General features: G+C 40.2%; 2 protein-coding genes across 6 annotated transcripts; one reads left to right on the top strand and one right to left on the bottom strand.

Moving 5' to 3' along the window:
* Positions 1-274: 274 nt before the first annotated feature.
* Positions 275-3,241, bottom strand: LOC120681998 (succinate dehydrogenase subunit 3-1, mitochondrial-like). The gene is made up of 3 exons (XM_039963718.1): positions 3,043-3,241; positions 1,363-1,428; positions 275-865 (listed from the first exon to the last, which is right to left on the bottom strand). The coding sequence occupies exons 1-3, from the start codon at positions 3,224-3,226 to the stop codon at positions 576-578; spliced, it is 540 nt and encodes a 179-aa protein (XP_039819652.1). The 5' UTR covers positions 3,227-3,241; the 3' UTR covers positions 275-575.
* Positions 3,242-3,266: 25 nt separating this feature from the next.
* On the top strand, positions 3,267-12,310 carry LOC120681997 (protein AAR2 homolog). 5 transcript variants are annotated; one of them, XR_005678161.1, is made up of 14 exons: positions 3,267-3,460; positions 3,572-3,654; positions 4,176-4,233; positions 4,920-4,979; positions 6,367-6,496; positions 6,613-6,839; positions 8,231-8,323; positions 8,403-8,474; positions 9,165-9,197; positions 9,319-9,456; positions 11,283-11,339; positions 11,577-11,663; positions 11,740-11,870; positions 12,098-12,310. XR_005678161.1 is itself a non-coding variant. In XM_039963715.1 (14 exons), the coding sequence occupies exons 1-14, from the start codon at positions 3,335-3,337 to the stop codon at positions 12,129-12,131; spliced, it is 1,293 nt and encodes a 430-aa protein (XP_039819649.1). In that variant the 5' UTR covers positions 3,267-3,334; the 3' UTR covers positions 12,132-12,310. The 5 variants fall into 5 exon arrangements, 4 of the variants coding, with proteins under 4 accessions (XP_039819649.1, XP_039819650.1, XP_039819648.1 ...); XM_039963715.1 differs by having other exon boundaries at positions 11,776-11,870; XM_039963716.1 differs by lacking the exon at positions 11,740-11,870.
* Positions 12,311-13,691: the final 1,381 nt, after the last annotated feature.

Raw genomic sequence — 13,691 nt, 5'->3', positions numbered from 1 at the left:
AGATGGTGCCTCCAGGGCCCCATTTCGTCTACTACTGCTCTTCCAGCAGGTATCAGTATGAGCTAGCTACAAATACAATCCCCAATTCTTACAACATGTGAACAACTGTTATATGTTCAACAAAACCATTTCATCTATCATAGATAGAACAAATTAGATCCAACATGTGCTGAACATTTCCGTTGTTGGTACGGCTTCTCACCCCGCCCCGCAACAAAAACCACAGTTATATGTTCAACAACACTACAACAGGCACGTCTGTAGATATTATACGTCAATAATGTTCAACTTTTAAGAATTTATAAAATCCAGATCCTCGATCCAAAACCCAGAATTCATGCCTTTGCTGTAAGGCGTGCATAAAGAATCAATGTTCTGGCCAAATTTGCAGACCACATAACAGCATGTCCATTCAGAATGAGATCCTTACACTGATCATTTGGCGGTCTTACTTATTACCCAAGTTTGCGAGCATGATGATGATGTTATTCCAACAGCACCCAGAGTCAGTTTAAGCATAAACCAGATGATGAAACATCTGCAGAAATCAGAATCGTCGATGTGGCAGTTCACTCTCAAACACCAAACATCAGGCTGAACTTGGTGGCAAGAGGGACGGATATGATGGCAACTCCCAACGCGACACCGAAAATACGGTGCGAGATTGAGAACGTAGCACTGAACTGTGGCTTCTTCAGCGGGAGGTGGGGTGACAATGGGCGGTTTGCAACAGGAGCTGCCATGGGGCGGCTTGTGTGCATGGCTCGGCTTCCAGGTGCAGACACATTTGGTTGCAGGGCTGCTAGAGGCAAAGATGTGTAGCCTCTGGCTTGCTCAAGATTTGAGTTCGAGCCACCAATAGCACCTGAAAAGATGAATGCAATAAATTTAGAATGGCCAACTGTGTGGAATGAACTGAGCAGAGCCACTGCATTCCACCTAAAGCACATCTAAAGACATTGATTTGCACATAATTTACAACAAAGGATGCACTACGTGAAGCTGTACACCAAATTTAAAATTATATCCAAATAAAAAGATGAGACATAATTGGAATGACCACGTGGTATGGATCCTTTGCCTCCAGGTCCCACAGAATTCATGATTAACCATGAACTGTTACCTACCAGATATAATAATGCAAAATGACTGGCAACCAATGGACATTATTGATCTTCACTTGACTTAAGCTCAATACACTTATTTCATTTCCAACTATATTACTAAATATTCAAAATAACAATCTACTTGGAAAGATACTAGTGTGCTTTCAGCCTGCCACCATCTCCTAACGAGTACCCAGTGTTGTTGACAATTCGAAACTAAAAGAAGCATAGAAGACAGGTCTCCAGGTGTACTTACCACGGAGAGAAAATGGAGCATCTCTCAAGGGTGCAAACCGAGTGTTGTTGTTATACTTGTCCATGGCTGCACATTCAGCCAATAGTCGTGCATCAGCATCAACACAAAATCACAGTTTGGTATAAAATGAATAGAACATTTTGCAAACCTTAAAGTAGAAAGATTAACTAATTAATCAATTAAATTGAAGAATATCCAACCAGTTGATCCTAATAAACATGATTATTTAGAACAAACCAAGTAATGTATTTCAGCAAATTCATGCACCCTAGTCAGTCTCAAAGTTAATCAAAACCTAAAAACCTGAAATATCGAAATGCAGGACAATCCAACATAACATCTTAGGTTCCTCATTATGTAAACTGTAACTTTGTATGCGGTGCTCAAAAGGATATAGGAACTTCTCACAGTACAGATAACACAAATTTGAGCATTATGTCATTGAAATTTCTAAGCGCTTCACTCATATTAAAAGAGAGCCTGTATAAAAGTCCAGCACGCACACATATTCTAAATAAGAAAAAGCATGAGTTCTCAACTTCTCATATAGTAGTCAAACTATTGTAGCTAACTTACATTTTCCACTTATCGTCAATGAAGCAAACTACATATGTCTATCCTACTAAGTCCTGTGGATTTAAATGCACGAGAGATATGCAAAAATAGAGCTACCTCACCTGTGGTTTTCTAATACAAATAAATTGAAGGATGCAACTTGTAACTACATTTACAGCAGTGAACAAAGGAGAACATGATTGAAACACTGAACCCCAGAATAATTACAGAGATTTGCACAAAATCAACTCTCCATAAGAACATGCAATATTTCAATCCTAATACATAAGTCATATCAGGGTAAGATTTAATATGAGGGATGAGACATTCATTTGAACCCAACAACAATTTTGGGAGAGAAAAAAACAAGCGCAACAACACGAGATGCATGAAGGCATTCATTCCAGGAAGGAACATTAAGACCTGAGATATCTGCAGAATAAACCAAGATATCCAGTGAAGAAAGGTAGTGCTTCCTTACAGACAATAGAAGAAGCAACATTACATTGTTGTGAAGGCACGCAGTCATGAAAGTTGTGTGTGTTAACGCTACTAAATTATTCACAATTACCACACTTTTGCCAGGGCCCAAAGAGTTAGTATAAAAAACAGTAAATGTGTAAAACCATCTTATACCAGCAACTATATTAAAGTAATTTTCATTCATTTGGGGCATGGTACTGAAGTGGCCAAATCTACCATGGTATTGGAATAGGCCATGATTCAAATTCAGTTGTTTAGATGGCCATTGAATTGGCTTTTGGAATCCTAGAAAGCAGCCAAATTCGATTCCTGATTGCATGTAAAGAAACACCGAAACATGGATTGCACGATTGGCATTTGTTCCGGCATGGCAGACGACCACTACTCCAAACAAAGCACAACGACCCTCCATGCCGCCTGCGCACAGGATTCTCCTTCCGCCCGCCGCCGGCTGGCGGCGCAACTGCCCCGGCGAGATCCAGCTCGCAAAGAAGCCGCGTCCGCAAGGAAGAAGAGGGGCTGGGCGCTGGTCTCGAGGAAGAAGAGGAGGGTGCCGCGGCCGCGAGGAAGACGAGGAGGGCGCCGCGACCTTAAGGAATACAAGGAGGGGAAGCTGGCAGCGAGGTAGACGGGATCTCTGACCTTGGTGCCGGACGAGGGAATCTCCGGCAGCGGTGGTCGGCGGCGGAGTGTTTTTTGATGCGAGGGGCGCCGATGGGCGATGGCTGGAGATGGAGACGCAGGAGTGGACGGGTTTATGGGCCTGAACTGCAGAGATAAATGGGCCGAGCCCATTTTGAGCTTCCAGCGTTTGCAGCCAGCCCATGGGCTGAAGAAGACGACGGGCTTTCTGGAACTTGCGCGTGCACCGTGCAGTCGTCTAGTCTCGTCCCGTTCCAGAACCCTCCCGTGCAGGTGCGCGCGCTCCACTGGCATGGCGAGCGGCGGCGGCGCTGCGGCGCGGATGGACCCGGAGGCGGCGACGGAGCTGGTGCGGAAGGGCTCCACGCTCGTCCTGCTCGACGTCCCCCAGCGCACGCTCTTCGGAATCGATACGCAGGTAGGCCCGATTCTCCCCCCAACAACCGAATCTGCCAGCGACGTTCGTGCGTGCGTCAAGCGACTTACGGGACTTCGCCTCCGCCTGCTTCCTGTGCTTGTGCTTCTACAGGTGTTCTCTGTCGGGCCCAAGTTCAAAGGGATGAAGATGGTGCCTCCGGGGCCCCATTTCGTCTACTACTGCTCCTCCAGCAGGTATAAGTATGAGCTAGCTACAGTCCCCATCTTACAACATGTGAACCAACTGTTATCCGGAAATGTGGTGGATTTGGATTATCTGTGTGCAAATAACTCAAAGGCAAACTAATACCAAATTGCAGTAATCCATTACTTGTGCTGCACTTCCATTCTTCTAGATTGTCAGTTGGAAACATCCAGCAGGATTGAACAACAGAAACCATGTATCTTAGAGTTGGAGGTCCTCTTTGTTTTTGTCATATGCAAGTAGTACTTTTAAGGAGACTGCGCTACACCCAGGCTTATAGAGTAGTACTAGATAAGCAGCATCATGCTGCTGATTTCTTCTTCTCTTGTTTGATCCCACCCTGCAATGTTTTGTGCTGCATAAAATGGGGGAATATTGGTGTGCATGCTCTGTTTGCTTTATTTTCATAATGCCCTGCAGTCTGATGGTCTGTATGTGTAACGCCATTGCTTTATGTAATACAGTATGCTATACTGTACTGACCATTTATCCCCAACCTAATCACTTTTAGGAGTGGGAATGAGTTTGCGCCTACTGTCAGTTTCTTTCTTATTACTCAACCATCTGAGGTACTTCTCTTTATTGTCCCAAAGCATGTTTATAAGTTTATTGACAGCAGAGGGGTTATTGCACTAATTATTCTTTATAGGATTAAAATGCAGCTTTTATTTCTTTTGGCTGTTTCTCACCTGTTTCTCACGGATAATTTGTCTTTGTATGTGCTATCGAATTAACCAATAAATCTATTAGATCAGTTGCTTGTATTCCTTTAATTATGTTTATTTAGGGAGTATCAAATAGGATAGTAAATCATAATGTAAGACGTTTTATGTTTATCTGTACCCTTCATTTTTGTACTATAGTTCTTGATTTGTTCTTTTATTTTAGTTATTAAACAGAAAAGATACATTAGCATCAGCATCAGCATTTCAAATAACGCATAGTTCATACTTGTATTTTATATGTATATAGTTACTCCGCCCTACCCATTTTCGTTCAAATTTTCCTAATGGAAGGTACTGGAGAGATTACAAATTTTCGGTTTATAGGATGTAGATATGGAAACAGATAAAGAAGTTTAGGGTAATAACAGAAACTAGAATGAAAATCGTAGTCTGTAACAAACAATAATGGGAATGCATTCCATTTTAATGATTTGAAGTGTCTCTTCATTTTTTTTAGTCAGAAAAAAAACTACGGATGGCACTTAGTTACACTTTACATATACTCTCATCTTCTGTGTGGTGTTTTTCAGGTGATTGTTCGAAAGTGGGATGCACAAGAGGAGAGGTTAATCAAGTTGTCAGAAGAGGAGGTGATATACCAAGTGCTTTTAGAATCTTTAAGTTATTTCGGGATCTGTACCATTCAGTAGCTAATTAAAAATGCGAAATTGTATGTTTATATGATAATGAGCACTTTGACCAAAGACAAGAGGTACAAATGAATTGATGTGAGATGTAGCGACACTGTAATTATAGTAATCTATTATTTCTGATGCTTGCAAGAAGCTCTATTCATGCTCTGCTCCAATTATTCTTATTCATGTCTTCTCACTTTTTTATACATACTATACAAGGTATTCTACTGGAATCAGATGACATCAACCTATGTTTAGGAAAAGATAAACAAAGTGCATTTTGCTATATGGTAGTGTGGAAGCTTCAAACTCCTTTAAATTTTCTTTGCTCTGTGGCTTTATGTCTCTGTGAACTGTCTTTCCCTTGTACATTTTTAAGCATATAATGCTTACACAATATGCTTATAAAGCACAACATGGATGGCCTCGACTAGTTTAGGACCTCTCTATATTCTTAGGGGTTGTTTGGTTCCAGGGGCTAAATTTTAGTCCATATCACATCAAAGAGAATCTTAGTATTTAGAAGTGTTAAATAAAGATTAATTATAAAACTAACTGCAGAACCCTGGGGCTAAACTGCGAGACGAATCTAATGAGGTATATTAATCCATGATTAGCGTATGATTACTGTAGCATCACTGTAGCAAATTATGGATTAATTAGGCCTTGTTTGTTTCCCAAGACTTTTTTTTGGTCCCTGTCACATCAAAAGGAATCTTATTATTTTAGAGTATCAAATAAATTATGTTTATAAAAAATTTTTGACAGCTGAGTGCTAATTCGCGAGACGTATCTAATGAGCATAATTAATCCATAATTTGGTACAGTGATGCGACAGTAATCATACGCTAATCATCTCGCAGTTTAGCGCCAGGGTTCTACAGTTAGTTTTATAATTAACCTTTATTTAATACTTTTAAATACTAAGATTCTCTTTGATGTGACACGGACTAAAGTTTAGCCCCTGAAACCAAACAACCCCTTAGGCTCATTAGATTCGTCTCGCAAATTAACACTTGGCTGTCAAAAAAAAATTATAAACAGATTTTATTTGATACTTCAAAATAGTAAGATTCCTTTTGATGTGACAGGGACTTAAAAAATGTCCATGGAAAAAAACAAGGTCTTAGTCTGCTGGGTTTGCACCAAATGTGGCAACCTAACAGATTATATGCAATGAATTTAGTTTAGAGAACTTTATGCCCACTTTGTTTTGCATATTTCTGTTGTCAGCGATAAATAATTTATGAAATAAGAAGCAGATAAGACAAGAATATTTATTTATTCCAAAGAATCAACTCAAACATGCCTTTTCGTTATACTGAAGTTTATTTTTTGGTAGGAAATCAGATACTCTGAAGCAGTAAGGCGCTTTGAGTTTGATGATCAGCTTGGACCATACAATTTGGATTCTTACGGAGATTGGAAACAACTTTCAAGCTACTTGTCACAGAGTGCCATTGAGCGTCTTGGTATGAGATGCATTCCTTGTTTTTTGCTTTGATTGTGGGAAATAGCTGCATCATGACATGTTTGATGAAATCAATTAATAGAGAAGAGACTAATTACGTTTGATTGATTCATCCAGAACCAATTGGAGGGGAAATTACAATTGCATTGGAGTCATCATGGATGGATAAAGCTCCCCAAAGTGACATGGAGAGACGCTTGATGGAACAATTAAGAGAGAGCAAGTTTACAAAAAATGCTCCTGTGCAGGCTGAGCGGAGAGGATGCTACTACACAAGTATCCCTGCCTCAGTTAAGCATAAGAACGTCTCCGGGGTTGACTTGACAGCACTGAACTTGGACAAAGTAATGTTATTATCACTTGCTCCCTCTAATTCAAAATCTATATCATCTAGCACATTGATACGGTCTACTAGGTGAAGATTTGACCGATATTTTCTTGAAAATATGTTGTTTCTGTTAATCATGTCAAGGCCCATATATATATTGTAGGCCCATCCCATATGACCCATGTGGACTATATATATATAGATACCTCATCCCTAAGGGATGGCTTATCTTCTTGAATTTCCCAAGGTTAGTAACAGTTTCCAATCATGATAATTAAATATATTAAAAATATGTTTCATGGTGAACCTAGGAATGTCAATCTTATGTTGTCAATCTTCCTAAAAGTTTTTATGTTGATGGTCAAAGCTAAAAAGGTTTGATCAGTAGGAATCCTAAAACGGTCTATATTTTAAACCAGAGGGAGTACAGTTGTCCCATACATATAACAATCTGGAATTTGATTATGTACTCCTTGTCCTAGACTGATCTTTTGTGAGCCCCCTAGCCTATGGACCAGCCTTGCCAGTCAACTGTCTGATGGCAGCAGGCATGTAGCAAGTATAGAGCAAACATGTGGCCCCACTTGCATAACAGTAGGTAGCATGACATAGTGTGTAGTAGTTATAGAAGAGTGGGAGTATGTCAGTATGGCCTCAAGCCCTCTCCTGTCACTATGGCCTCAAGCCCTCTACTGTACTATGGTAGGTAACACCATTTTTACTGAAACTTTTGCATATAAATGTAGAGAAGAGGCTAGCTGGGAAGCTTGTTCCAGCAGTACTTTTTTTTCTCAAACGCGCAGGAGAGCTGCACATCAATATATTAAGAAGAAAGAGGGGTGAACCCCGGGTGATACAGTTAGGGGCTTGTATCATGCCCATATAAAGGACACCTGTAGAAAAATACTCTTAGCATTGATCCAGCAGTACTACATTCACCCTGTTCATGTGTTCTTCCTAGAGCTCATACATGAGCATTGCTAACAGAATTGAATAATACAAGAGAGTGCAATCAGAGATTGATTGTCAACACGGTGATCAATAGGCATGGCTATTAATTTATTGCTGCTTAATACTTTCATATGTGAATCATACTACTATCTAAGTTTGCTTGAATCATAATACAATCTGCAAGTAGGTGTTTGCTCAAGTTGATCCCTCCTTTAGATGTCATTTATATAACTTGACATTGAATTGATAACTTATAGTTGTTTATTGATGAGGCTGTTCTATCTCTTAGACAAGCTTGCTGGAAAGTGTTTTGGCCAAAAAATATCAAGGCCAAAAATTTCTGCTATTATTGAATTGTTTGCTCAAATTTATCCCTCCTTTAGATGTCATTTAAATAACTTGACATTGAATTGATAACTTGTAATTGTTTATTGATGAGCCTGTTCTATCTCTTAGTCAAGCTTGCTGGAAAGTGTTTTGGCCAAAAATTATCAAGGACAAGAAGATTTACTCTTGGGGGAGTTGCAGTTCGCTTTCATAGCTTTTATGGTACTACAGACAGTACTAAATATTACTATAATGAGTTACAGGTTCCACTAGACTATTCTCATATATTTGATTTATGTAGATGGGCCAATCGCTGGAGGCTTTCATGCAGTGGAAAGCATTAGTCAGTCTTCTCTTGAGCTGTAGTGAAGCTGTAAGTATTATTCTATTCTTAATCTTAACCAGCATTATTATTGTTATTGATGGATATAATTTTATATGGGGCTTCCTTTTACTGTACAATGTTGCTGAAATATATTTATGCTTATGGCAAATACATAGATTGATTTTTTTTTTGTCGAGTCCTCTAGCCCATCTTTTATTATATTGGAAAATGTCTTGGTTTCTTATTTCGTTACATCAGTGCTATGTATTGATGAAATCTAGAGACCATGCTTCCACGTGAAAATTTTCAATCACTGTTTTTAAGTTTCAAGACCTCATCAGCTACAATTAGTCCCTGTTTGGAACAGGTTCAATGTCTGAACTTCTAACTACATGACCATCTTGATGAAGCTAAGTCACTGTACTTCTCTATGAAATTTTTAATCAAATTGCATGATGACAATGTTAGATCTTAACAGCTGATACAGTGTCCATCGTGGTTCAAAAGTTTCTGGGTGCTGTAACCTACCCACACATTAAAAAATCATGCCGGGTATTATAAAATTTGATCCCAAAAACCAAGGTTAGAAAAACTCAAAAATGGATAGAAGAAGACCACGCTATACTAGCCAGGGCGGGTGGGTGGGCTGTTTGTGTGGGTGGTCTGGGGATGGGGTTGGGGGTCTATATATGGATAATTTGCATGCTTATTGACCTTTCATTTCCTTATCCCTGGCAGCCTCTTCATACAAGGACTAACCTGTTTGTAAAGGTATTATCTGGCCATTCTACTTTCATGTCTGAGCTCAAGCATGTGTTTATTTATTATCTGGGAGAATATAGCAAACCATGATGACTAACAGATTTCTATATTTGCTTTCTATTGAATTTAGTTTCTTAGGACATTTTACTATCAACTCAAGCATGGGTTTCAACGTACCCAAGATTCCAGAAATGAGGATGTGAGCAACTCTCTGTTTTTGGATGAAGCATGGTTTTCAAGAGACATATTCCTTTACCGTCTTTCCAAGGTAATTTTTATTTGTACAGTGTTGGTAGAAAGATATGCACACAGATTAAGATACTATTACTTTTGTCATTTCCTAAACTTGATTATGTGCCTAACCAGAAATATATATTAAAACTGGAAACGTGGCACACTAAGAATAGAATTGACCATATCTTGATATGTCAAATCAGCTCCAACAAGCCATCAACAGCAGGACTGAAGTTCCCAATGTGTTCCATTTGAAGTTGATTTCTGGCTCATGCATCCTACTCTTAACAGTATTCAAAGAATTGGGATTAGTAAAAAGTTTATGTTCCATCTATGTGCCACTCAAGAAGCATTCTTTTTCACCTTTGCAACTTTACTTCTGTACTATCTTTTTCGGAAATGGAATTTCCTGTTTCTACCATTCCCTCAAGTCTAGCACTGCAATGTCATACCTTAAGTAAAATATTTTAACTCCGTTGGGTAAAGTATGACACTCAAAAGTAGGTTTTCCTAGTAATCAATGCCAGGAGTACTGATACCTCAGGTTTTCCTTGGTTATTTATTCACTATTGAAAACACTATAGAGGGAAATAATTGTTCAACATCATATTTGGCTAGTTTATTTTTTGGGGGGTCCCTGAAATCCCTGACATAAAATTTGTAAAAAGAAACTACTTGAGTAACTCAGCAAGGTAGCACAAAGTTAAATCCTTGAGTAACTCAGCTTATTTTACTTTATAACAATTGTTTTTGAAAGCAATGAAGATTGTGTGGAATATTAGATTAGATTGATTGAGATGTAGGGTATACATATATATAGAGGGGGTGAGGAGATCCTGGGCTTATAGAAACAGAGCCATACAAGATCTCCTCCTGTCTCTAATAATCCGAATCAAAGGAGGGGAGATGACTGGCCAATACACGGCACAGGCTCGGACCCATCCATCCATACACACAAATATGTCTAACAGTTTTATCATGTGATGTTTGCTGTGTAATTACACTGTTATGTTGGCCTAGCTATACAAAGAAATAAGGATAGGCCAATTTACCAATGCTCTGTCTGTGCAGCCTTTAAGTATCTTCTAACTAGAAAATACATGATTAGCACTACTTAGTAAATCCAAGGAGAGCAGACAAGCGAAGGAAATAATTTACTTGGCCCTCTGCTGTAATCTGTAGACCCTTTGTTGGCTGCCAAAAGGTTCCCGCCAGTGGTTATAGCGGTACTGTCCATGATCTCACCTGTGCATAGATAAAAATATATAGTTCCTTGTTAGTTGTGTTGTTTCTCTATTCTATGTGTTAAAGAGATCATATCGGAGTATTTTTAAAGGTAGATTTGTCAGTATAGATATGCTAGCTTTCTATCTATTCTCAGCTAAGCTTATATCATCTACTCATTTTAAGTTCTCTTATATCTGCCCATACCCCCATGGTTTATCTTCACATCACATGCCGTGATTCTTTAGGCTGTGCCTTATGTTTATTTGATGCAAACCAAGGTTCACTACGACGGTATTGCTTTTTGGGTTTAGCATCAAGTCATAATATCATTGGATTAGTAAATGGATAATTTATCTGTTCAGTGTCCTAGTTTCTATTGTGAATTTCCACCTTTGAATGTTTTAAAATGCCTTTTTATACCTAACGAATTGCTCAGAGAAAAAGAAAGATATTAATGTTAACTTGATTTTCTGTTTGGTTCATGTCCAGATTTCTGATCTCAGACTGCATAGCAAACCACATAAGAAACATATTCTAATATGTTTGAATTTGAAATAGTTTGCCTGAGATTATGTTGGCAGCATTATAAATTACTCTACTTGCACCTCTGACTTCCCTTAATTACTGTTGCAGGATTTCTTTACAGTAGTATTTGAAGCCCCTGTCGTGGATGGAGACCTTGTATCATGGGTTGGCATTTATGAACGTTCTCTTTGTTTACACAAACCTTGCTAGTGATTCTGTATTTTGTACTTGAATTTTGCATTTAAACTGGTAACTTCCTATTTTGTGGTTTAAACAGCACATGCAGAACTAGTTATATGGTTACTGCAATCCCTGGATTAATTTGCACAAATGATGAGAAATTTGTTTCAGACATGTTACTGTACACTAGGATATCTCTTAACATTTCCATCCCATATGCAGGCTAGAAAACTAAAAACGCTTCTGGAGACTACATTTGGATGGGATCTCGAGGACAATGCAATGAACCTCATTGATGAAGATGATGAGGTACGTTTGGATCATGATTTAAGCAATACCATGTCTCTGTTACACTTTAGTGAAATTATTCTTTGCATGAGCATAGTTTGCTCCTGTGGTTGTGGAAATGGATGGGTCGTAGGCTAATGAAGTTGGATTCCATGACATCTCTGGAAGTTATTACGCCTTGAAGAATGCAGAAACCATGCAATGGTCCAACCTTTTATACTTTCATTGGTATGTTAAGTCACGTCACGCACACAATGGTATTAAGATCTTATGATGTTCGGTGTTGATCTCGGCACATGGTGGTGTGCTGATGGCCTGATGTTTATGAAGTTTTATCCCCTGTAACATGACTACTGATGGATTTAGTTGCCGGTTGACATCTTGTTTTCGAAGATAGGGATAAAGTAGGATCCTTTGTATAGTGCACCAGTGATCATGTGGTATCCTAATTGCAGGAGTGTCTGGCCTGTGTATATGCGAAAGCTTTGACTCTATAGCTGCATCAACAACAGTGTATCTTTGATCTTGGTAGTGTTATGCGGCTATGCCCCATGGGCTATTGCTTATTAGGCAAAGTATGGGCAACGCTTGGGGTTGTTGGTTTTCCGTGTATGGGACAGCATAAGAACTGCTAGCCAAAGTTCTTTTTATATATATAATTATAATTACGATACAAAGATCTTTGAACTTCAATTTGTGGCTGAACATGCTAACTTTGCAACGCAGTACTTAAAATTTTCACAGAAATTTAAATCCCTGCAGTGCTAACGAATACATCAGATGAAGCCCTTGGTGCTGTGCGTTTGACACAGAAATTTAAATCCTCGAGAACAAGCTCCAGCTCGGTTGGTAGCGCTTGTCGGTGGGCACGCTGCCCACCAGCGTTCGAATCCCGGGTTCGATGCTGGTGTTCTCACCAGGAACAATGTTTCCCAATAATTTTAACTCTCTCATGTGTGGAGCCATAAAGTGATTGCGACGCGTCCGTCGCCTACGGAGCCTTAGAGGTTTGCGGTCTTCGTATCTGTGTGTAGCTGTAGGTCTGGTTGTACATGTGTGGTGTGCGTGGTGTGTGTAGGGTGGTGTGTGCGTGTGTGTATGAACAGATGCTACAGCTGTACCCAGATGAGAGATGTCAAAAAAAAAGAAATTTAAATCCTCAATGCAAACCAACCCATAGAAGCGGATCCGGAGGCAGCAACCGACCCAGGGGCCAGGGCTCTATCCGCGCATGGCCCTGTTCGCTGTGTTGGTGCTGGAGGCTGCTGCTGGAGTGGTGTGAGAGAAAAAACACTGTTGACTGGCTGGTGGTTAGAGGCTGCTGCTGAAGTAGTGTGAGAGGAAAATATTGCTGGCTGGCTGGAGGCTGCTGGAGCAGAACAGGATATTATAATCTTATTCAACATCCCACTCTACCACCATGGCCACTGTGCTATGTGGCCAAGGGTGAATGGGTGACATTTAGATGCACCTTCAACTTTTTTATTGTAAATACTTATATGCTATTTTTTAAATATAAAATCTGATTTTGGAGAAGCGGTATAAATATTTGAACTAAAGATGATTAAAAGTACACATAATGATCACCAATTTACAATTATAAAGAACCCGTCAACGCTACCACTGGCCACCTGTTAAACTCCTCTGGCCCTCATGAGCATCCTGGAGAGCTGAGCCAGTTTTACGGCTCGGGCTGCGCTCCACCACAACGACCTCTCTCTTGAATCCTATCGCCTAGCTACAGTTGAAAGGGTCTAGCTACAGTTGAAAGGGTGGCGTGGTCGGGCCAGCGGTCCCTTCCGCCTCCGATGGCCTCTGGGACGTCGACAGGTGGTGATGTCTGCTGGGCGAGGGGCTGGTGGTCCCTTCAGCCTCCGAAGGCCTCTGGGACGACGACAGGTGGTGGTGTCTGCTGGGCGAGGGGCCGGCGGTCCCTTCCGCCTCCGAAGGCCTCTGGGACGTAGGCAGGTGTCGGTGTCTGTTGGGCCCTCTCCGGTGGAGGCGGCGCCAAGATGGAATAAGTCCTTCCGGGGCTCTTCCTCATCCTTG

Source organism: Panicum virgatum, chromosome 7N, assembly GCF_016808335.1.
Source record: "Panicum virgatum strain AP13 chromosome 7N, P.virgatum_v5, whole genome shotgun sequence".
In the NCBI taxonomy this organism is placed as follows: domain Eukaryota; kingdom Viridiplantae; phylum Streptophyta; class Magnoliopsida; order Poales; family Poaceae; genus Panicum; species Panicum virgatum.
Note: the sequence above shows the minus strand (reverse complement) of the source record. Positions and strands in the feature narration are given on the sequence as shown.